Source organism: Taudactylus pleione, unplaced genomic scaffold (genome assembly GCF_031769625.1).
Source record: "Taudactylus pleione unplaced genomic scaffold, aTauple2 ptg001137l, whole genome shotgun sequence".
NCBI classification, from domain to species: Eukaryota; Metazoa; Chordata; class Amphibia; order Anura; family Myobatrachidae; genus Taudactylus; species Taudactylus pleione.
Window position 1 is genome coordinate 5,454,752 of NW_028285538.1, and position 22,383 is coordinate 5,477,134.

The 22,383-nt window shown below is 45.4% G+C and overlaps 1 protein-coding gene across 1 annotated transcript in view; it reads left to right on the forward strand.

Moving 5' to 3' along the window:
- FMNL2 (formin like 2) overlaps positions 1-22,383 on the forward strand; it is a 348,984-nt gene that overhangs the window by 312,920 nt on the left and 13,681 nt on the right. Inside the window, 7 exon segments of the mRNA XM_088462017.1 lie at positions 7,214-7,448; positions 8,227-8,295; positions 8,430-8,510; positions 10,709-10,838; positions 12,534-12,697; positions 14,586-14,687; positions 21,482-21,580. Of these exon segments, the coding sequence (XP_088318143.1) occupies positions 7,214-7,448; positions 8,227-8,295; positions 8,430-8,510; positions 10,709-10,838; positions 12,534-12,697; positions 14,586-14,687; positions 21,482-21,580 (880 nt within the window).

Consider the following 22,383-nt stretch of genomic DNA (forward strand, 5'->3'; position numbering starts at 1 on the left):
ATGTTGTGACTAGTGAGGACAGTGCTAAGCTTAGCTAGGGTGAGAGTAGGCGAGTGTATAGATAGGGATTTTTATAATAATAGATTTTGTGACTAGTGAGAACAGTGCTAAGCTTAGCTAGGGTGAGAGTAGGCGAGTGTATAGATAGGGATTTTTATAATAATAGATGTTGTGACTAGTGAGGACAGTGCTAAGCTTAGCTAGGGTGAGAGTAGGCGAGTGTATAGATAGGGATTTTTATAATAATAGATATTGTGACTAGTGAGGACAGTGCTAAGCTTAGCTAGGGTGAGAGTAGGCGAGTGTATAGATAGGGATTTTTATAATAATAGATATTGTGACTAGTGAGGACAGTGCTAAGCTTAGCTAGGATGAGAGTTGAGTGTATAGATAGGGATTTTTATAATAATAGATATTGTGACTAGTGAGGACAGTGCTAAGCTTAGCTAGGGTGACAGTAGGTGAGTGTACAGATAGGGATTTTTATAATAATAGATATTGTGACTAGTGAGGACAGTGCTAAGCTTAGCTAGGGTGAGAGTAGGTGAGTGTATAGATAGGGATATAATAATAGATGTTGTGACTAGTGAGGACAGTGCTAAGCTTAGCTAGGGTGAGAGTAGGCGAGTGTATAGATAGGGATTTTTATAATAATAGATATTGTGACTAGTGAGGACAGTGCTAAGCTTAGCTAGGATGAGAGTAGGTGAGTGTATAGATAGGGATTTTTATAATAATAGATATTGTGACTAGTGAGGACAGTGCTAAGCTTAGCTAGGGTGAGAGTAGGCGAGTGTATAGATAGGGATTTTTATAATAATAGATATTGTGACTAGTGAGAACAGTGCTAAGCTTAGCTAGGGTGAGAGTAGGTGAGTGTATAGATAGGGATTTTTATAATAATAGATATTGTGACTAGTGAGGACAGTGCTAAGCTTAGCTAGGGTGAGAGTAGGTGAGTGTATAGATAGGGATTTTTATAATAATAGATATTGTGACTAGTGAGGACAGTGCTAAGCCTAGCTAGGGTGAGAGTAGGCGAGTGTATAGATAGGGATATAATAATAGATATTGTGACTAGTGAGGACAGTGCTAAGCTTAGCTAGGGTGAGAGGTGAGTGTATAGATAGGGATTTTTATAATAATAGATATTGTGACTAGTGAGGACAGTGCTAAGCTTAGCTAGGGTGAGAGTAGGCGAGTGTATAGATAGGGATTTTTATAATAATAGATATTGTGACTAGTGAGGACAGTGCTAAGCTTAGCTAGGATGAGAGTAGGTGAGTGTATAGATAGGGATTTTTATAATAATAGATATTGTGACTAGTGAGGACAGTGCTAAGCTTAGCTAGGGTGAGAGTAGGCGAGTGTATAGATAGGGATTTTTATAATAATAGATGTTGTGACTAGTGAGGACAGTGCTAAGCTTAGCTAGGGTGAGAGTAGGTGAGTGTATAGATAGGGATATAATAATAGATGTTGTGACTAGTGAGGACAGTGCTAAGCTTAGCTAGGGTGAGAGTAGGCGAGTGTATAGATAGGGATTTTTATAATAATAGATGTTGTGACTAGTGAGGACAGTGCTAAGCTTAGCTAGGGTGAGAGTAGGTGAGTGTATAGATAGGGATATAATAATAGATGTTGTGACTAGTGAGGACAGTGCTAAGCTTAGCTAGGGTGAGAGTAGGCGAGTGTATAGATAGGGATTTTTATAATAATAGATATTGTGACTAGTGAGAACAGTGCTAAGCTTAGCTAGGGTGAGAGTAGGCGAGTGTATAGATAGGGATTTTTATAATAATAGATGTTGTGACTAGTGAGGACAGTGCTAAGCTTAGCTAGGGTGAGAGTAGGCGAGTGTATAGATAGGGATTTTTATAATAATAGATATTGTGACTAGTGAGGACAGTGCTAAGCTTAGCTAGGGTGAGAGTAGGTGAGTGTATAGATAGGGATTTTTATAATAATAGATATTGTGACTAGTGAGGACAGTGCTAAGCTTAGCTAGGATGAGAGTAGGTGAGTGTATAGATAGGGATTTTTATAATAATAGATATTGTGACTAGTGAGGACAGTGCTAAGCTTAGCTAGGGTGAGAGTAGGCGAGTGTATAGATAGGGATTTTTATAATAATAGATGTTGTGACTAGTGAGGACAGTGCTAAGCTTAGCTAGGGTGAGAGTAGGCGAGTGTATAGATAGGGATTTTTATAATAATAGATATTGTGACTAGTGAGGACAGTGCTAAGCTTAGCTAGGGTGAGAGTAGGTGAGTGTATAGATAGGGATTTTTATAATAATAGTTATTGTGACTAGTGAGGACAGTGCTAAGCTTAGCTAGGGTGAGAGTAGGCGAGTGTATAGATAGGGATATAATAATAGATGTTGTGACTAGTGAGGACAGTGCTAAGCTTAGCTAGGGTGAGAGTAGGTGAGTGTATAGATAGGGATATAATAATAGATGTTGTGACTAGTGAGGACAGTGCTAAGCTTAGCTAGGATGAGAGGTGAGTGTATAGATAGGGATTTTTATAATAATAGATATTGTGACTAGTGAGGACAGTGCTAAGCTTAGCTAGGGTGAGAGTAGGTGAGTGTATAGATAGGGATTTTTATAATAATAGATATTGTGACTAGTGAGGACAGTGCTAAGCTTAGCTAGGGTGAGAGTAGGCTAGTGTATAGATAGGGATTTTTATAATAATAGATATTGTGACTAGTGAGGACAGTGCTAAGCTTAGCTAGGGTGAGAGTAGGCGAGTGTATAGATAGGGATTTTTATAATAATAGATATTGTGACTAGTGAGAACAGTGCTAAGCTTAGCTAGGGTGAGAGTAGGTGAGTGTATAGATAGGGATTTTTATAATAATAGATATTGTGACTAGTGAGGACAGTGCTAAGCTTAGCCAGGATGAGAGGTGAGTGTATAGATAGGGATTTTTATAATAATAGATATTGTGACTAGTGAGGACAGTGCTAAGCTTAGCTAGGGTGAGAGTAGGTGAGTGTATAGATAGGGATTTTTATAATAATAGATATTGTGACTAGTGAGGACAGTGCTAAGCTTAGCTAGGGTGAGAGTAGGCTAGTGTATAGATAGGGATTTTTATAATAATAGATATTGTGACTAGTGAGGACAGTGCTAAGCTTAGCTAGGGTGAGAGTAGGTGAGTGTATAGATAGGGATATAATAATAGATATTGTGACTAGTGAGGACAGTGCTAAGCTTAGCTAGGATGAGAGTAGGTGAGTGTATAGATAGGGATTTTTATAATAATAGATATTGTGACTAGTGAGGACAGTGCTAAGCTTAGCTAGGGTGAGAGTAGGTGAGTGTATAGATAGGGATTTTTATAATAATAGATATTGTGACTAGTGGAGAAAATCTATTCAGTCTTTTGATACCAATAAGATACAGTCAATACTACATTGCTCCCTGTGCTGGGAGAGGAGCAACACAGAGATTCCGGGGGGGCATGTTTGGTGATATTTTTTACAATTTGAAAATTCCCGTGGCGGAGATTTGTGATAAGTCCATGTGAAAACCATGCGTAAAATGGTCACATAAATAGCCTTGATACATCTGCTTCCTTCCCTAGATGACTAGCCCTAGGTGCTCTGTGTGACTTGTTCTGCAGCCCCACCCTGCAGTAAATGTGGCATTCCTTACAGCTGTGTCCTCATACACCTCGCCTCAATATGCCATGCGGTGTGAGACGCCCGGCGTAGGTGAGCTGCCAGTCCCGTGTGCCCCGGCTATCAAAACTGTGCAGTAACCAACAAATCAGACAGCGCAGTCCCGTGAAGCGATTTGTCACATCGCGTTGCGACTAAGATGCATTTTCAGACAAAAAAAACGCTCCGTGCAAGCTAAGACACACGGGACCGAGTGCGCCAAGAAGGGCAACTGCAGCAATAGTGTATGAGGACACGTCTGTATGTAGTGAGTCCCAGCTTTGTCACAGCAAAACAAAAAAGGTGAAATAAAGTACTGTAGGTAATAAATAGAAATATGTATATATATTTCAATATAAACAAAATAAAATAAAGAAATCTTTATTTAACTACAGCCAAACCATGGCAACCAATCAGAAACTTAATTTGATCTATATAGCGTTAAAAAATCAAAGCAAATGTTTGATTTGTTGATAACCGCACAGTTTTTGTGAGTAGAAAAGTGCCCCTGTGAAAGACAAAGTATTTCAGTTTGTGTCTCTATAGCTGCTGTGGAACTACAAGTTCCAGCATGGATAGTGATCCACAGATTTCCTACCCCAGGCTTACACTGTATGACTAAATGAAGAACATTTCTCTGCAGATAAAGTGGAGTATTCCCATTGTTATCATTAAAACAAATCAATAATTCCCGTCTCTGTGTACTTTCCTATTGATACTAACAGAAGGTTGTGCATCTTAATGATATATTCTGTATCCGGCTCTTTCCAGACATGGTGTCTCAGCTAAGAAGATCTTTAACACTGCGTTCTGTTCTGTTTGTTGTCTGGGTTCTTTGTTTTAGCAAAACAATGGAGGACGATAGGTTTATCTGTCTCTGCTTTTGTGAAAGTTTAGGAAAAGTTCAGCATTTTCTTCTACATGAGCAATGATAATGTACTTTCATGGAGGACCGTTCAGAGAGAGGATGGGCCCAGGTACTGGGGTGGGTGGCCAATGTCCCCTTCCAAAGCTCACTGCATAGGGGGGCACTGTGCACTACTCAGCCAGGGATGGATCCGGGGGGGGGGGGGGGGGGGGGGGAGGGGGTGCAGCAGCCTCCCTGGGGCCTCTGATATCTAGCACACTGCCACGTGTGCTGGGCTGGGGAGAGAGGCCGCTGCTGCTCAGCAGAGTAGTGTCTGCCTCTCTCGCCCTGCCCGATGTCTGTGCAACTGACCTGGGCCACCGCCTGGCTCCTCCATCAAACCCAGGCCCAGGTAGAGTACCACCCTCCCCGGCACCCCTGCTTTCACGAGCTGTTATAGCTCCGGATTAGTAGCTTAAGGAATAGCCGTATGGGGTCACATGTAGCAGGGCCTGAGTTTGATAAAATGACATTTTTTTTGCCCCCCAGTAAAATCTTTAAATCGCGCTGCAAAATTGCCAATACAGCTGCCCAGTATCAAACGTAGGCCCTATTATATTTGGCCCATTATGTTTAAGCTGTTAAACTGATCAGTGGTTTATATTACATGGATCCAAAGTGAGTATTTACTGTGCTTATCCAAAATAGGTCCCCTCAGCTCAGCCCTGAAGCTCTCACAATGATACAACAATGTGCAGTGAAAGATTGGAAAGGGAAAGGGGAACTAAAGCTTAGAGATGTGCGCAGACTCCCATATTTTGGTTTTGGCAAAACCACCTTCAAATGTTTTGGTTCTTCTTTGTTTTGGTTTTGATTTTGGATTTCTTTAAAATTGATAAAACCAGCTAAAATCATGTAACTTGGGCCTGTTTATATACAATCCAAAACCAGAGATTCAGTTTTTAAATCTGAGTTCCGAACTTACAGCAATGCCAAACCGGGACTTGGTTCTACTCGGAGCCCCAAAAGTGACCCAAGCCGGGACTTGATTAGACTCGGAACCCCTAAGTTCGAGTGTGTTCAGTTTTCAGAAAATCCAAACCACACATCTCTACTACAGTTACAGTCATCCCATACTGTACATTATCTAAGGGTAAATGTGATCAGAGGTACCAAATTGCTGTTTGTGTGGGCACAAAACATTACTACACCCCTCCTACATCTGTGTCTGCCTTGGCAAATATGGCTTTTGCTCCATTGAATGTATGAGAAAGCGCCCAGTGCCACAGATTACCGGGTGCTTCCTCCTGCACTCTTGTGTTTCAGAAGCATAGTTACTGACAGCTGCAGTAGAAGAAATAGAAGGGAAGAAGAGGAAGTCTTCTTCATTCTCCTAATATGTGTCACTGTGCGTTTTCTCATTCAGGGGGGAGATTTATCAAATCTTGGAGATAGATCAAGTGGAGAGATACTGTAGGTGAAAATGTGTCAAATCTTGGAGAGAGATAAAGTGCCAAACAAACAGCTTCAAACTGTCATTTTATAGGCTGTGCTAGAAAAATGACAGAAGCTGATTGGTTGGTACTTTATGTCTCTCCATGATTTCTCCCTCAGAGTCAGTGCATGAGGGAAGTGGTACTCGCCACAGGCTATGGTGCACAGGCAGTGGAGATGATGTATGCCGGCTGTGAGGTGACAACCTTGTGTTGGCCATAGTGTGACACCTAATGGAAGGCACCCCTGTCTGTATTCCCCTCTATAGAATGTAAGCGCTCATGAGCAGGGCCCTCTTCCCTTATGTGCTTTTCCTTCCCTCACTCATACGATCTACTCAAAACTCTCCACAAGGGCACGTAACACTTGGTAGCTGAGGCCCTGCTGCTTTTTTGAGTCTAATGATCGTTGCAGCAATGTTTATAAACCATGTTCTTATTCTGTATTGTCTTGTACTGTAAGTCGCTGTTTTACGAGTTTGCTCATTTGTTTATGTACTTTGTGAGGTGCTGCGGAACCCTTGTGGCGCCATATAAATAAAGGATAATAATAATAATAGCTGTGAGACGAATCAGTCCAAATGAAGCATGACTGATATCTGGCCACACAACTAACGGTCTAAGCAGCACAGATTTGGCAGTTTTGGCAAATGACAAATGTGCCAACAATTCTGACTAGGTGTTGATTGGGCTAAACAATAATTTTGACACCATAGTGACCATGGTCGGCCAATTTGGTAGCCATCAAAAGAAAATTTCACTGACATTCACATTATTGCCTTCAGGTGAATGTACAAACTGCCCTGTTGTTCTGCTCCATGGTATGTTATGGCTGAAACTTTTCGCTGCCTTTACTCAAGGCCATGTCAAGCAAAGCATTGATCCTAGCGTACAGTACACAGCACAGGCCACACTAAGGGAGATTAATATGCCCACTAATGTCATTGCCAATGCATTGGTTTTTCTCATTCTATATAACAATGTTTTTGAGCTTAATTTACATATAAGTTAAGGTTAATAAAAGTAGATGGCAATAAGTTATACCAGTCACTCACAGAGAGAGGAGGCAGCCATTTTGAATGCTGGACTAATTGTATCTTGGCAATTTAGAAGGAAATATTAAAATCACTGAGGCGTGAGGCACAAAGTTCACATAATATATATTAAGATATATACATTTCTTTTTGGGATGACTTAGGTTTGACCTGAGAACGTTACCCGTGGACTTTGTGGAATGTCTGATGAGATTCATGCCTACAGAGGCAGAGGTGAAAGTCCTACGGCTTTATGAGAAGGAGAAGAAGCCTATGGAGAACCTGTCGAACGAGGATCGCTTCATGATGCAGTTCAGCAAGATAGAGAGGCTGATGCAGAAGATGACCATCATGGCTTTCATAGGAAACTTCTCTGAGAGCATCCAGATGTTGACACCGGTATATATAAAGTTTTGTAATTGCATAAAGAAGGGTTGGGAAATGATCAGACACTGATGGTGATTACAGACCCTCCAACATGACCCATCCCATTAGGTACAAAGTGCTGGACTTCCCTCTTAATTTATGATTGCAGTCACCTGTGCTGAAACACCTGTCTCATCAATTACCTAGTTCAACACAGGTGACTGCAATCATACATTAGGTTGGAAGACCAGGAGCAGAGTGTTTTGTACCTAATGGAACGGGTCATGTTGGAGAGCAGGTGATTATATTTGGTGATAAGGGGAGGAAGAGACAATGGGGTTTTTGTATTAAGCAGTGAAAAGCGTGGGGAAGTGGACCAGTGGAGAAGTAGCATTTATCAAGTGCAGTCTATAAAATAATAGGTAGGAGCTTATTGGTTGCTATGGGCAACTTCTCCACTGGACCACTTCTCCACGCTTTTCAATGCTTGATACATTAACCCCATAATGCACTAGTATTGGGCAGTGCACTTGATCGGATAAGTCCCTAATTATTTTATATTTTATAGTAGCAGGACTGTCCTATATTAGGAGTATTGTTATAACTTTGCAACGTTTCTCATCCTCAGATAGAAACTTTTCAAACTGTAAAACAAATGTAAATCTATCTATCTGTCTGTCTGTCATATTTCACTTTTACATGGAGTTTACATTCACTTTAAGTATAATTCACCAGATTCATATATTATTTGTTTATTATATAATGGAATACATTGGATTTTTATTGTCATTGCTATTGATTTTTTCTGTAGCAACTTCATGCAATAATAGCTGCCTCTGTTTCGATTAAATCATCTCAGAAGCTAAAGAAAATACTTGAGGTATGGATGAATTTTCTCAGGTAACAATGAATCTATTTGTGTCTCCAGTATATCGCTGATGATATAGCAGAAATGTATTTACTAAAACATTCATTCATTAATTGAAATACTATTTCCCCTATATTTTTGTGTAGATTATTTTGGCCCTTGGGAATTATATGAACAGTAGTAAACGCGGAGCAGTGTATGGCTTTAAACTGCAGAGCTTAGACTTGGTAAGTACTTACTGACTTGTGCATTATACTCGTACATTACAAAGTTATACAGTGAAGGTAGGCAAGGGATTGTGGAACTACAACTGCCAGCATGCCCTGCCAGCTTTTTCAGAACATTTAAATGATCTGATGCATTCAGTGTCATATAACAAAACAATATGATTCAGCCAGAGTTATAACAAAACAGAAAATAAATATGCCCGCGCTTGGTTTTACCCATATTGTGCATGATACCAGCTGCGTGGCAGTATTCAGCCATATTAAAAAAACAGAATTAAACCATGTTTTTTCTGTAACACTCACCTTTCACATGGGCATATTATGGATTTAAAATTGACATTGGATGGAATTACTTTTGGTTTCGTATTTGGGGGTAAATTTACTAATGTGAGAGTTTTTAGAAGTGGAGATATTGCCTTTAGCAACCAATCAGATTCTAGTTTTTGTCTTCTAGAAGGTGTTAGATAATGTTAAGTAGAATGATTGGTTGCTATGGGCAACATCTCCACTTCTAAAAACTCTCACTTTAGTAAATATACCCCTTAGTCTCCATTTCCTACTATCCACTTATTTGATTGACAACTTTTTTAAATTCAAATGCCACATTATGTACAAATGTAATTTTCGATACAGGTTTATCTTCCCTAATCCGAAATCCAAAACTGTGGCTGAGATAGTGACACTTTTGCTTTCTGATGGTTCAGTGTACACAAACTTTGTTTAAGGCACAAAATTATTAGAAATATTGTATAAAATGACCTTCAGGCTGTGTGTATTAGGTGTATATGAAACGTAAATGAATATATATATATATATATATTTATATTTAGGTCCCATCAAGACATCTTATTATATATATGAAAATATTCCAAAATCCAAAACACTTCTGGTCCTAAGCATTTTGGATAAGGGATACTCAATCTGTACAAATATAAATAATGTCCCTACCATAATGATGCTGGTCTCTGAGCCTCACATTTCTGCCCCGTGTGTTAATCTTTCAAATCCCCGTGATTATTATTTCTTCAGATACTTTCTAAATACTTCTCACCACTGCACCGTGCAGTACATATACTGTAGATTAAGCCATATGTGTGGTCTTTCAGACTTACACAATTTTTGAGTAAACAAAATGGTCTTATGGCACCCCTGCAGGCTGAGAGTAGGTACTGCAACTGTTATCTGCTAAACAGCATAGCTGTCTTTAATAATGTACTGTGACTTCTAGCATGTCATTTTATATAAGCCTATTAAAGTACATCAACATAAACTGCCCTATTGTGGTTAAATAGATGAAAAAACAAACTATCCATTATGCTTGTTATTTGCTCAAGAAATACCTACTAATTTTGTCTTCTACCCTCTGCTGATATTTCCTGCTTACTGCCATTGTCTTCAGTATGGAAATGAGATCTGAACCAGATTTACTGTAGCTGTTCCCTGAAAGCATAAAAAGACGAAGGGTCCCAAACACTAGAGCTTCTGGCACGTCTAATCATCAGAACACCCTAACAGTGCATGTTTTCCTGTTCTCCTCGCAAGTGAATTAATTAGTACCACCTGTGCATCTCCTAAAACATGTCAGTCAGTAATGAATACACCTGTGCTCCAGCAAGGAGATATGGAAAACATGCACTGAAAATATTATTAGGGAAACACTGGACTAGAAAGTGTAATTATTCAAAAATAGTCATCTGGAAAAATACCCCATTGACACAGCAGTGTTATTTTATGTTGGCCTGACATTGTCTATAACCTTCAAATTAGGGATGTCCAGGCTCGGATAGGTTCGAGTTTGCACGCCGAGTTCGGATTTTTCCCTCCAAAAAACGTGACTCAGAAAGAGGCAAAACGTCATCTTGCATGGACAAACATCATCATTCCTGAACTTTTGTCCAGGAATGATGATGTTTGTCCATGCAAGATGACGTTTTGCCTCTTTCTGAGTCCCGTTTTTTGGAGGGAAAAATCCGAACTCGGCGTGCAAACTCGAACCTATCCGAGCCTGCACATCCCTTCTTCAAATTATATGTGATGAAACTATTACAGGATTCTGTGTTCCTTCCCAATTCCTTGTTTATTCATATTTTAATCAGTTGTCAGTCTAAGAAATTTTTTTTTCTTGTGCTTTTTTGGGCTTTTTTTTAGCACTGTTCCCTGTTGGATTATGTTTATGATCTAATTATTGTGACTTGCAGCTTTTGGACACCAAGTCAACAGACAGAAAACAGACATTGTTGCACTATATATCCAACGTAGTCAGAGAAAAGTATCAGCAGGTTTCCCTGTTCTACAATGAGCTGCATTATGTGGATAAAGCCGCTGCAGGTACAGTAACCATCATCCCTGATGTCTGGTGAGGAAGACGCTGCATACTAATAACAGCAGCCTAACAATCATCTCATTTTTGATGTGATTCTGTTTGTTTAAAAAAATAAAATGAGATTGCAGAGTGTGTTCTGTGTTTGAAAATGCCTCTAATTATTTATATATTAAGGCATTACTAAACTCAGCCTGGTAGAGCCGGATTAAGAACCCATGGGGCCCTAGGTAAAATACAGACTTGGTCCCCATTCACCCTTGTGTTTATCAAATAAGCAAAAAGTTAAAATGGGTTGGGGTGAGGGTCCCTGAGAGGGAAGTGGGTTACTGATGGTCCGGACTTGTTTTGGGGATCCGGGCCAGCCATAGAGGAGGAGGAATGCTGCCCCATTACCACCACGGCACTTTGCGAGGTATGGGGGCGGAATCATTGGAATAATTTATCATTGATTTGCTGGGAATGTAGTTATGTTGCGGCCGCTGGTCACAATCCCGACAACAGACTAGCGGCTAGGGATTTATTATAGGTGTCATAATACCGACGCCTACCATAATCCCGACGCCGGAATCCAGGACGATGCGTTCCCGAATGAGCTAAGCCTGGGGTGCCCGTCCTGTTAGCATCGGGGGAGGGGATTAAGTTTAGGGCAGTCAGTGGGGTTAGCGTTAGGTTTTTTTTTGGGGGGGGTATTAGGGTTTATAATAAGGCATAATAAGGCACCCCCAGGGAGAGTTTAGGGTTAGCCCCCCCCCAGGAGGGTTAGGTGTAGGGAGCGATTAGGGTTAGGCACCCTCGGGGGGGAGGTTAGGCACTAGGGGGGAGGTCAGGGTTAGGCACCACTGAGGGAGGGTTAGGGTCAGACACCACTAAGGGAGGTTAGGACTACAGGGGAGGTTAGCATACTTACCTGGTGCTGTCGGGATTTCAATCCCATTCCGATTTCCTGGATCCCTTTGATGAAGTAATGAAATACTTTGATACATAGTATTCACAGTGAATCTTTTGCTGAGTGGCATTGGCTCAGGTTAGGGTAATTTATACTTGCTTACTATCCTTGTATACTTCCTGGAATGTCTGGGAGACTCCCAAATACCCCAGGGAGTAGACCAGCCTCCCGAATCCGGCCACATCCCCAGAAAAGTGGGCATACTAAGCCATGGCATTCTACAGCAAGGGGCGGGGCCACGATGATGCGATTCATGGCACCTCCCACCTTCCCTCCCCATTTCTGCACCTGCCTAGGTAATCTCTGGCCTTCAGTGTCCACTGTGCCCTAATTGGGATCTCAATCCAGCTATGGTACTTGGTACCTGCTGTATGGTGCTGATCCTCCTAGCTCCTGCATAGTCTGATTGCCTGTAGGTTGCTTTTGCAGTTTACACTTTATTATTTTCCAATATAACTACAGTGTTAAAACTTGATAAGAAAAAATATATATTTTGCCAGATTATGCCTCTCAGCAGTACAATGTTGTTCCAAAAGTCCCAAAGCACTTTATTAGGTGCAAAGATCAGCTCCACATTAGTGTCAGTTCTGCTCTATCTCTATTCCTCAGTAACAGTTTTCAAGAATGTGTTAATCTGTTTATTTGTGTAATAAGAGCGCCCTCACGTGGTCCTAAATAGATAGTGCAAGTAAGAGACTGTACATTATTTGCTGTCATTGTGTGTTCTGAAACATTATGATGTGCTGTGTTTCAGTCTCACTTGAAAACGTCCTTTTGGATGTAAAAGAGCTTCAGAGAGGTATGGATCTGACAAAGAGAGAATACACAATGCACGATCACAATGTCATGCTCAAAGAATTTATACAAAATAATGAAGGAAGGCTCAAGAAATTACAGGATGATGCCAAAATCTCGCAGGTAACCGCGCACTTTTGTAATGCAGTCAAACTATATTTTATGTGTAAGGATGAATTAGTGTTTTAATTCTTAACTGTACTGAAATGCAAAATAATATACTTTAAATGTAAATTGGAAAAAGGATTTTCTGTTCCTGTAATGATGTTCCTGCAATAGTACAGCGTATATTTCCTAGACCATATAGGAATTTTTATGAATGTTAGAAATAGCAGGGAAACTGTTCCTCCGCATATCTAATATAACTCAGGTGCTAATTCTAGGTCCTAATAAAAGGTTCCAGACTGGAGCCTCGAGCTTATTTACAAAGGACTTATTTTTATTACCATTTATTATTTACATAAAATGATGCAATTTGCTTAGCTGTTATATTTCATATGTGGATATATAGAAAGAGCCCCTAATGCTGGGTACACATTAGACTATCCTGGATCGTGGCCGATGGGACGACTGATGTAACGATACATTGGTCGTCCATACACACAGAATAATATAGCGCGACCGGTCGATATATCGTCTAGTGGCCGCATGCCGCCGGAACGTCACATCGGCTGTGCAGAACAGCAGATGTGATGACCCGCGGGAGAACGCAATCGCGGGTACACATTAGACGATGTCCCGTATATATCATTCCGGTCCGCTTGAAAACAATAATTTGACGTTGTGAAGAGACCATTGTAATTTCATGTGACGATGACACCAGCACAGCACGATATCTGTGCACAACTTACAATGTGAGACTTGATTTTCAATCGAATCTTACTTTATGTTTCTATTGTTGTCTTATCTGTTCTTCCAAATACAGCGAGATATACAGGGGCTGATTCTCAGGTGGGAGCAAAGCAGACAAGCAAGTAACTTTGTATCTGGAACGGGATGCAGTCAGGAAGCCGACGGTCAAAATGCCGACCATCGGCTTCCTGATTGTCTAATCCCGGCAAGGGTCTAATGATAGGTGTCGAGATCCCAACGCCTGTCATTTTACCTACGCCGAGAGCCCGGCATACCGACCGCGCGGGTGGGGGGGGGAGGGTTAGGATAGGGGCTCCCGGGGGGGACTTAGGGTTAGGCACCCCCCGGGAGGGTTAGGGTTAGGCTAGGGAAATGGGGGGTTAGAGTTGGGTACCCCCAGGGGGAGGTTAGGTTTAGGCATTAACAGGGGAGAAGGGGGAGGTTAGGTTAGTAATAGTAGAAATACTATCTTCACTGCCGGTCTTCCTGCGCCGGGATTTGAACTCTGGAACAAACCATGTTGCAATGCAGGGGGTGCAAATACATTTATGTCTTTGCATGCAGGGTAAATACTGGATGCTTTTGTATGTTGCCCACAAATGCTGGGCAGCTTTATTTTTAGACTGCAATCTAGATTTGTGCTTGTGAACGTCCCGCTCACATTTACTCTCTCTGCACATTTTATATCTGCCCCACCTGCAGTGCAACATGGATTTGCCAAGGTACAAAGTACTTGCTCTTTCTCAAGGCCCCCACACACGGAGCAATATAGCGGCCAATCCAACGTATTGGAACAACATTGCCTCTTTATCATTCCATGTGTGGACAGGACATCGGCCAATGCGCGCTCCCGTGGGGTCATCCGTTGCTCCTCCAGATCTTTCTGCTTGTTCAATTGATCTGGGTGATCGACAAATGATCCCATGCAGCGCTATGCGGGGGAGGGGGGGGTAGAGGGGGATGCCGGCACATCGGGCACCAGATAGCTCCGTGTGTGGGGACCGCCCAATATGTCGGCCGTCACATCGCTGGGTGCATATTGCACCGTGTATGGGGGCCTTGTCTCTATTCCCTAATCTGTATCAGTCCCACAGTCACTACTTACACTGTATATATTTTTTTCTAACCTGTAATAGAACCATTTCTCGTTGATTTGCAGGATGCCTTTGATGAAGTAGTGAAATACTTTGGCGAAAATCCTAAAACCACCCCCCCTTCAGTATTCTTCCCTGTCTTCGTCAGATTTGTCAAAGCCTACAAGGTTAGAGACGTTTCCTATGTGATGCGTGTTTAAGCAAAATCAATATGTCTCTATTTCATTTCACCCTTATAACATTGGTGTCATGATGCAGTTATCAACATTGGGTGATTGGGCAGCTGCCTGTCATTTCATTGTAGTATGTAGTTGTGTAAATCTAGAATGCAGAACCCAATACATACACACACACACGTTGAAGTAGCCCGGTATTTGGCTCTATGTGGCTTGTATTAGCTATTTCTACTTCAGGGTCCATAGGGGGTCCACAGGGTTGACCTTGGGGTATAGCTGGATCTGGATCCACGGGCACCACGCAGTTAAAGCTTTGCTGCTCCCAGGATGCACTTGGGTCCGTCCTCCTCTATACCCCGCCCCGGCCACAGGCACCTCAGTTTTAGTTGGTGCCCGGCCGGAGTCGGGTCACCCTGTCGCAGTGGGGTGCAGGAGCAGCCCCTAAGCTTTATTTTAAAAGAGAAATTTTTTATTTTTTTCTACTTTTTTTACACTGTTAGAGCGGCAGCATCAGACTGTCCTTTAGGACGTCCACGCTGCCGCTCCTTCTCCCCGCTGGCGCCGCGACGCCAGTACAGCTCTGGGGATCGCGGCGGGACCCCAGAGCCTGTACTAGCCGGGCTCTGGGGACTCCCTTGACTGCTGCCGGACGCGACGGGGATCAGGTAAGCCGCGGGTCGCCGCGTGCGGCGGGCCGCGGATACTTCAATGCAGTCAGGAGCCTCCGGTCTCTGGGGACAGACCGGAGGCGCTAGCGGCGGCGGCGGGCTCCCCATCAATTGAGGAATACCCCGCGTGTACGCTAGACCACCAGGGTATCAGGCTGGTAGCGGGACCGGCAACCCGGGGGTTAATTGCTAGCCAGGGGAGGCAGCCTTCCCTGTCTAGTGGCTCCTCCCCTCAGCTCAGCGCGCCTTTCAACTAGGAGTCTGGCGTCGCTGAGCTGCTCTTATCTCTCGGCCACTCCTCCTCTGAGGTCTCCGGCGGCCATCTTTACTGGCACATCGCAGACTCCCAGGCGGTATCAAGTGGACCGGTCCCCCTGTGTACCTCTCCCCTGCAAAAGGACAGTGTACACAGCGCTATAGCCCTCCCAGACACTGAATCTGGGCGGTTGATTGTAGCGGAAGGTGCAGTGAGTATAACTTTTCTGCATTGTATGTGACTATTGCTAGTGCTGCCTGTCTGTGACTTATTCTCCTTACTGTCAGCTTATAACTATCCCTTTCCTTCTCCTACGGCCCGGCAGGTGTGTGGGGGAAGGGCGTTTTTCTGAGACCCTCACTTATATAAAACACGTATTTGTGGGGTCAGTCACATACTGTTGTGTGCTACACAGTACCATATCTGGGCTGTTGTGTCGCATACTGGTGAGTGCGCGGGTGTTAAAACCGTAATTCCTCTGGTGATACCTATTTCTTGTGATTTACGGTATCATGTCTGATGAGGAGACTGAGCGCTCTGTGGCTCCTGTGCTATTTTCCTGCAGACGTTGTGCTGCTGGAGTTGATGGGGAGGACTTATCTCAGGATGGTCTGTGCGGGCGGTGCCAGCTGGTACCGGGCCCCTCCAACCCCCCTGTATCACAGGACCCTCCTTGGGCGATGTTTTCACAGGTGCTGGCGTCTATTGCGGACCGGTTATCGGTCCCATCAGCGGTCCCTTCTAGGGCGTTACCGCAGCCCACCATCCCCCATTCCCCGAGGGTTCCACAAATGTTGCGGTCTTCCCCCGGGGCCCAGACTGTGGGTCCTTACTCGGGACTGCCTGTGTATGTGCAGTCTTCCCCAGGGACGCGTCAGTCTGTAGTGCCTTTGCAGAGTTTTGCTCCGACGGCTCCTCCGCCTTGGGTGGATGTTCTATCCAGCTCCGTACAGAGTCTGGCGGCTTCATCCTCGGCGTTTCAGTCCATGTTGCAAGGTGATGTGCCACCAAGGGTGTCTAAACGTCCGGTTGTGAGTTCACTAGCTGCGCAGTTGTCGGACTCGGAAGTGTCCTCAGATGATGGAGAAATCCATGAGGACTCTGACTCTGATGTCATGGGGCAGGAGGTGGAAGCTAAGTCCTCCATTAATGTTCCAGCCTTAGTTAGGGCGGTGCGGGCTATCCTACATGTTGAGGATGATGCGCCGGCTCCTAGGTCGAAGTTTCCTAATTTTAAAAAGGCCAAGGTGACCTCAACTGTGTTCCCCCTGTCTGATCAATTATCGGATCATATGGCGGCGGCCTGGCAATTACCTAGTAAGAGGTTCCATCCACAGAAGAGGTTGGCGGCGAACTATCCTTTTCCTGAAGCTCATTGCAGGAAATGGGAAACTCCGCCGGCGGTGGATTCCCACGTTACCCGCTTGATCAAAAGCGCGACGCTGCCATTGCCGTCTATCTCCTCTTTGAAGGATCCCACGGACAGGAAGGTGGAGACTTGTTTAAAGTCCATTTATTCTCTTTCCGGGGCGGTGGCTCGCCCGTCCATGGCTATCTCCTGGGTGGCTAAAGCCATTGAGGCATGGGCCAATGCCTTGGAGGATACCTTTCCTGATGAGGCTCCGGATATCCAGAGAGCGTTAGTGGGACAGATGCGGGATGCAGCTTCCTATATTGGGGAAGCGTCTTTGGATGCCAGCCTGCTCACTTCTAGGGTGTCGGCTGCAGCGGTGTCTGCTCGGCGCTCCCTGTGGCTGAGGTCCTGGAGGGCTGATGCAGATTCAAAAAAGGGTCTGGAGGCCTTGCCTTTTAATGGTGATTTACTATTTGGTCCGGATTTGGACAGAATAGTGGATACTTTGGCTAAGTCCAAGTCGGCTTTTCTCCCTTCGGCCTCTGCGCCGGCTAAAGTGAGGAGCTCTGCCTTTCGGTCCTTTCGGGTTCAGGGTAAGGCCAAGGGCCAGTCCTTCCCGAGACATTCGGCGACCAAGGCCGCACCCAAGCCCAAGAAGCAGGCATGGAGTGCTCGGCGCCCTTCTTCCAAGCAGGAGGATAAGCCTGCTGCCTGATGGGACGGGCCTCTCTCTGGGGGACCCCAGAGTGGGAGGCCGACTTCTCCAATTCGCCCAGTGTTGGCACAATACCACCACGGATGCCTGGGTTCGAGAATTAGTCTCTCAGGGGTACGCCCTGTCTTTTCGGTTCAGGCCGCCCCACCAGTTTTTCTGTACGAGTCCTTCTCTGGACAAGACCAAAGCTGGTCAGATTCAGGTAGCTATAGAATCCTTGCTACAAGCAGGGGTCATTGTTCCCGTTCCGCAGTCTCAGCGCGGGACGGGGTACTATTCTACTCTGTTTCTGGTACAGAAACCCAATGGTTCTCATCGCCCTATCCTGAATTTGAAGTCTCTAAACAGATACCTCAGAGTTCCCAGGTTCAGGATGGAAACGTTACGTTCCATCATTCTGGCGATGGAACCCGGGGATTATATGGTCTCCCTCGATATCCAGGACGCCTATCTCCATGTGCCCATAGCACCGGCACATCAGCGGTATCTGAGGTTTGCTATCCTGAACCATCACTACCAATTTCGGGCGTTGCCTTTTGGCCTTTCCACGGCTCCGAGGGTGTTCACCAAGGTGATGGCGGTTATGGCTGCCCACCTTCGGGGTCAGGGTCTACGTCTGTTGCCGTACCTGGACGATCTTCTGCTGCTGGCGAGCTCCCCGGAGGTGCTTCTTCGACATCTCCACCTGACCATTGCTTGTCTTCAAGCACACGGGTGGTTGATAAACTGGAAGAAGTCCTCCCTGATTCCATCACAGCGGATGGCTCATTTGGGAGCCCTGCTGGATTCTCGTCAGCAGCGGATTTTCCTGACTCCAGAGAAGGTCTCCTCCCTGCAGCTGCGGATACACAGTTGCCTGAGCAGTTGCCGCCTGTCGGTCCATTCAGCTATGAGAGTTCTGGGGTCCATGGTGTCGACATTCGACATGGTGGAATTTGCCCAGTTCCATTCCCGGCCCCTGCAGGGGCTGATTCTATCGGAATGGAACGGGTTACCTCACCGGATCCGCTCTCAGATGCTGGTGTTGTCCGCGGAGGTTCGGCAGTCTTTGGCTTGGTGGCTTCAGACGGCGCATCTGGTCGAGGGGCGCCCCTTTTGGATCCCGGACTGGGTCCTGCTCACGACGGATGCCAGTCTTCGGGGTTGGGGGGCAGTGACCGGCTCATTATCGCTTCAGGGTCGTTGGTCCGCGGAAGCACTTCTCCCCATCAACATCCTGGAACTGCGGGCTGTGTACAGGGCCCTGCAGTCGTCCGGCCCCGCTCTTCACGGAAGGGCGGTTCAGGTGCAGTCCGACAACGCCACCACGGTGGCGTACATCAACCACCAAGGGGGAACTCGCAGTCGGGCAGCAATGTCGGAGGTGTCTCGCATTCTTGCTTGGGCGGAGTGTCACGTTCCAGCGATCTCGGCAGTCTTCATTCCCGGAGTCCTCAATTGGGAGGCGGACTTCCTCAGCCGTCACGATGTGCATCCCGGGGAATGGTCGCTTCACCCAGAGGTGTTTCAGCTACTTGTGGACAGGTGGGGGCTGCCGGAGCTGGACTTGATGGCCTCCCGTCACAATCACAAGTTGCTCGTTTACGGGTCAAGGACAAGAGACGCAGGCGCCTGTCTGGTAGACGCTCTGTCGGTGAAATGGACGTTTCACCTGGCGTATCTGTTTCCTCCGATATCCTTACTTCCTCGGGTTCTGCGGAAATTCAAGCAGGACGGCGGCACGCTCGTGCTGGTGGCTCCGGCGTGGCCCAGACGTCCTTGGTACTCCGATCTGAGGTGCCTCTCCATCGACGCTCCGTACCTTCTTCCTCAGCGTCGGGACCTGTTGTCTCAGGGGCCCTGCCTTTACCCGGATCTGGGTCGGCTGTCTTTGACGGCGTGGCTCTTGAGACAGCCGTCTTGAGGTCTAGGGGTTTCTCCAGTTCAGTGATTGGTACCATGCTTAGGGCACGCAAGCCTGCTTCCGCGCGGATTTACCACAGGGTGTGGCGCACTTATTTTCAGTGGTGTGAATCCAGAAACTATGATCCGCAGGTGTTCCGGGTTTCCAGAATCTTGGAATTTCTTCAATCGGGTTTGGACCTCGGCTTACGCCTGGCCTCTCTGAAGGTTCATGTGTCTGCTTTGTCCGTGTGGTTTCAGCGACGGATTGCTACACTGCCAGATGTTTACACCTTTTTCCAAGGTGTTCTCAGGATCCAGCCTCCCTTCGTGCCTCCGGTGGCTCCGTGGGACTTGACGGTGGTACTGAGGGTCTTGCAGGGTCCTCCTTTTGAGCCGCTTGAGTCGGTGGAGCTCAAGTGGCTGACGTTTAAGACCATTTTTCTCCTGGCAATTGCTTCGGCCAGGAGGGTTTCAGAATTGGGGGCGCTTTCCTGTCGCCCTCCTTTTCTGATTTTTCACCAGGACAGGGCAGTGCTCCGCACGCGTCCTGAGTTTTTGCCCAAAGTGGTTTCAAAGTTCCACATTAATCAGGAACTTGTTGTGCCAGCTTTTCAGTCACCTGATCTTTCTGCTGGTGAGGCTTCCTTGGATGTGGTCCGGGCACTTAGAATCTATGTGGACCGGACTGCTTCGGTTAGGAAGTCGGATTCTTTGTTTGTCCTCTTCGGTTTTCACAAGAGGGGTTGGCCTGCCAACAAGCAAACGTTAGCCCGTTGGCTTCGTTCAGTTATTTGTGAGGCTTATGCGCAGGAGGGTTTACCTGTGCCAGCCTCTGTTAAGGCTCATTCCACTCGTTCTGTGGGTCCCTCTTGGGCTGCTAGACGTGGCGCCTCCGCTGTTCAGCTGTGTAAGGCGGCTACTTGGTCTTCAATTCAGACGTTTTTGAGGTTTTATGCGTTTGACACCTTCGCCTCTCAGGATGCATCCTTTGGGCGCCGGGTACTCCTTTCAGCACAGGAGCGTCCCCGCCCTTAGTTGAACTGCTTTGGGACATGCCCAAGGTCAACCCTGTGGACCCCCTATGGACCCTGAAGTAGAAAACAAGAGATATGGTAAGAACTTACCTTTGTTATCTCTGTTTCTACGAAGTCCATAGGGTCCACAGGGCGCCCGCCCTGACGCACCTGGCTTCAAATGGGCTGTGTGGCTGGTCACCGGTTTTCCGTCTCCCATTTCTGTGAGTATGGTTTCTTGTGTGTTCCAGTCTTCCTTCTCTCTGTTTAGTCTCCTCCTCCGGCCTTAGCTGCTTACCAACTGAGGTGCCTGTGGCCGGGGCGGGGTATAGAGGAGGACGGACCCAAGTGCATCCTGGGAGCAGCAAAGCTTTAACTGCGTGGTGCCCGTGGATCCAGATCCAGCTATACCCCAAGGTCAACCCTGTGGACCCTATGGACTTCGTAGAAACAGAGATAACAAAGGTAAGTTCTTACCATATCTCTTGTTTTGCTACCAATGCACCAATCACCTGTGAAACAGATGCTGATTGTGGAAATAGGTGAAACTTGGGAGAACGAAACTGTCATTGCCAACAGTGACAGATTTAATGGAATTGTACCACTAACATCCCAATTGTTATAATTGGTGTAATCAGCCTGGAGTAATAACATATCCTTATATCAGTGTATCTCCTGGGCCTAATAACGGCAGCTCTTGACTGGAGGTTGGCCAGAGAAAGTGTCATATATCTGTCACATTGAGATCCCTCTGTGGCCAGACTCCGCTGTTTTTGTTCATGGTCCATACTGTGTTAAGATATTCCAGGCATGGTTAGTATTATTGTAATATAATATGATTATGCTATTATGTATATATATTGATGGTGGTGTCATTGTGTTTCTTGTTTCTCAGCTGGCTGATGAAGAGAATGAGCTCAGGAAGAAACAGGAGCTGGCTCTCATGGAGAAGCTTCTAGAACAGGAAGCGATGATGGGTCAGGAAGGCCAAAAGGTTCTGTCATCTCTTTTGACGTCTTTAGTGGATGCTGGATTTGTATAGTGTTTACCGATCAGGCGAGCGTCGGATGGCGGCCTGCTGGCAGGACGGGGTTGTTGTAAATGCTTCAAGCCCAGAGGTGTTAAATGCCTCAATAGATATATAATCTATTATATGAATAACTAATACATTTTTATATTTTTGAGAATAGAAGTGATCTGTACTATGTCTTACAGACGGCTTTCACTCACCTCGTAACTAGAGGTGATAGCAAGGCAGAGCCCTAATAGGATTTATCTGCAAATGAAAAACAATTTGCTTCTTTATCCACATATAGGATTGTGCCCCCTGGGTCTTTAACCCCTATGCTGCTGAGTCTATTTTGGCAATTCTTGGGCTGGCCACAATCCAACATCAGTATCCGTAGTTATTTATGGAGAACCCACACAAATTATACCTTGTTTTTATAGAAGACTGAAATCCAGAAAATAGCATCAATTTGTTTATTTCTCCTCACTCAGCAAATACAAGCTGCCCCGTATGGCCCAAAGAGGCTTTTTATTTTTATTTTTTTAAATGAAATTGCCTGAACGTGAACTAAAAGCCATTGTGTGCAATTTTATTTAACCACCAGCAACTCGCTGTTGCTGGAATTGGCAAGCAGTGGGGAGCAGCAGGCAGGGAATGGCAATGAGCCTGAACCCAGCTTATGGGCAAATACACAGCATCAAAGACACTTAGGGGGAACATGGAGACAAGAGACAGGGAGCATTGGTGGCAGGGATAGTGCTAAGGAGAGACGGCAGGGGGCCCTTTCA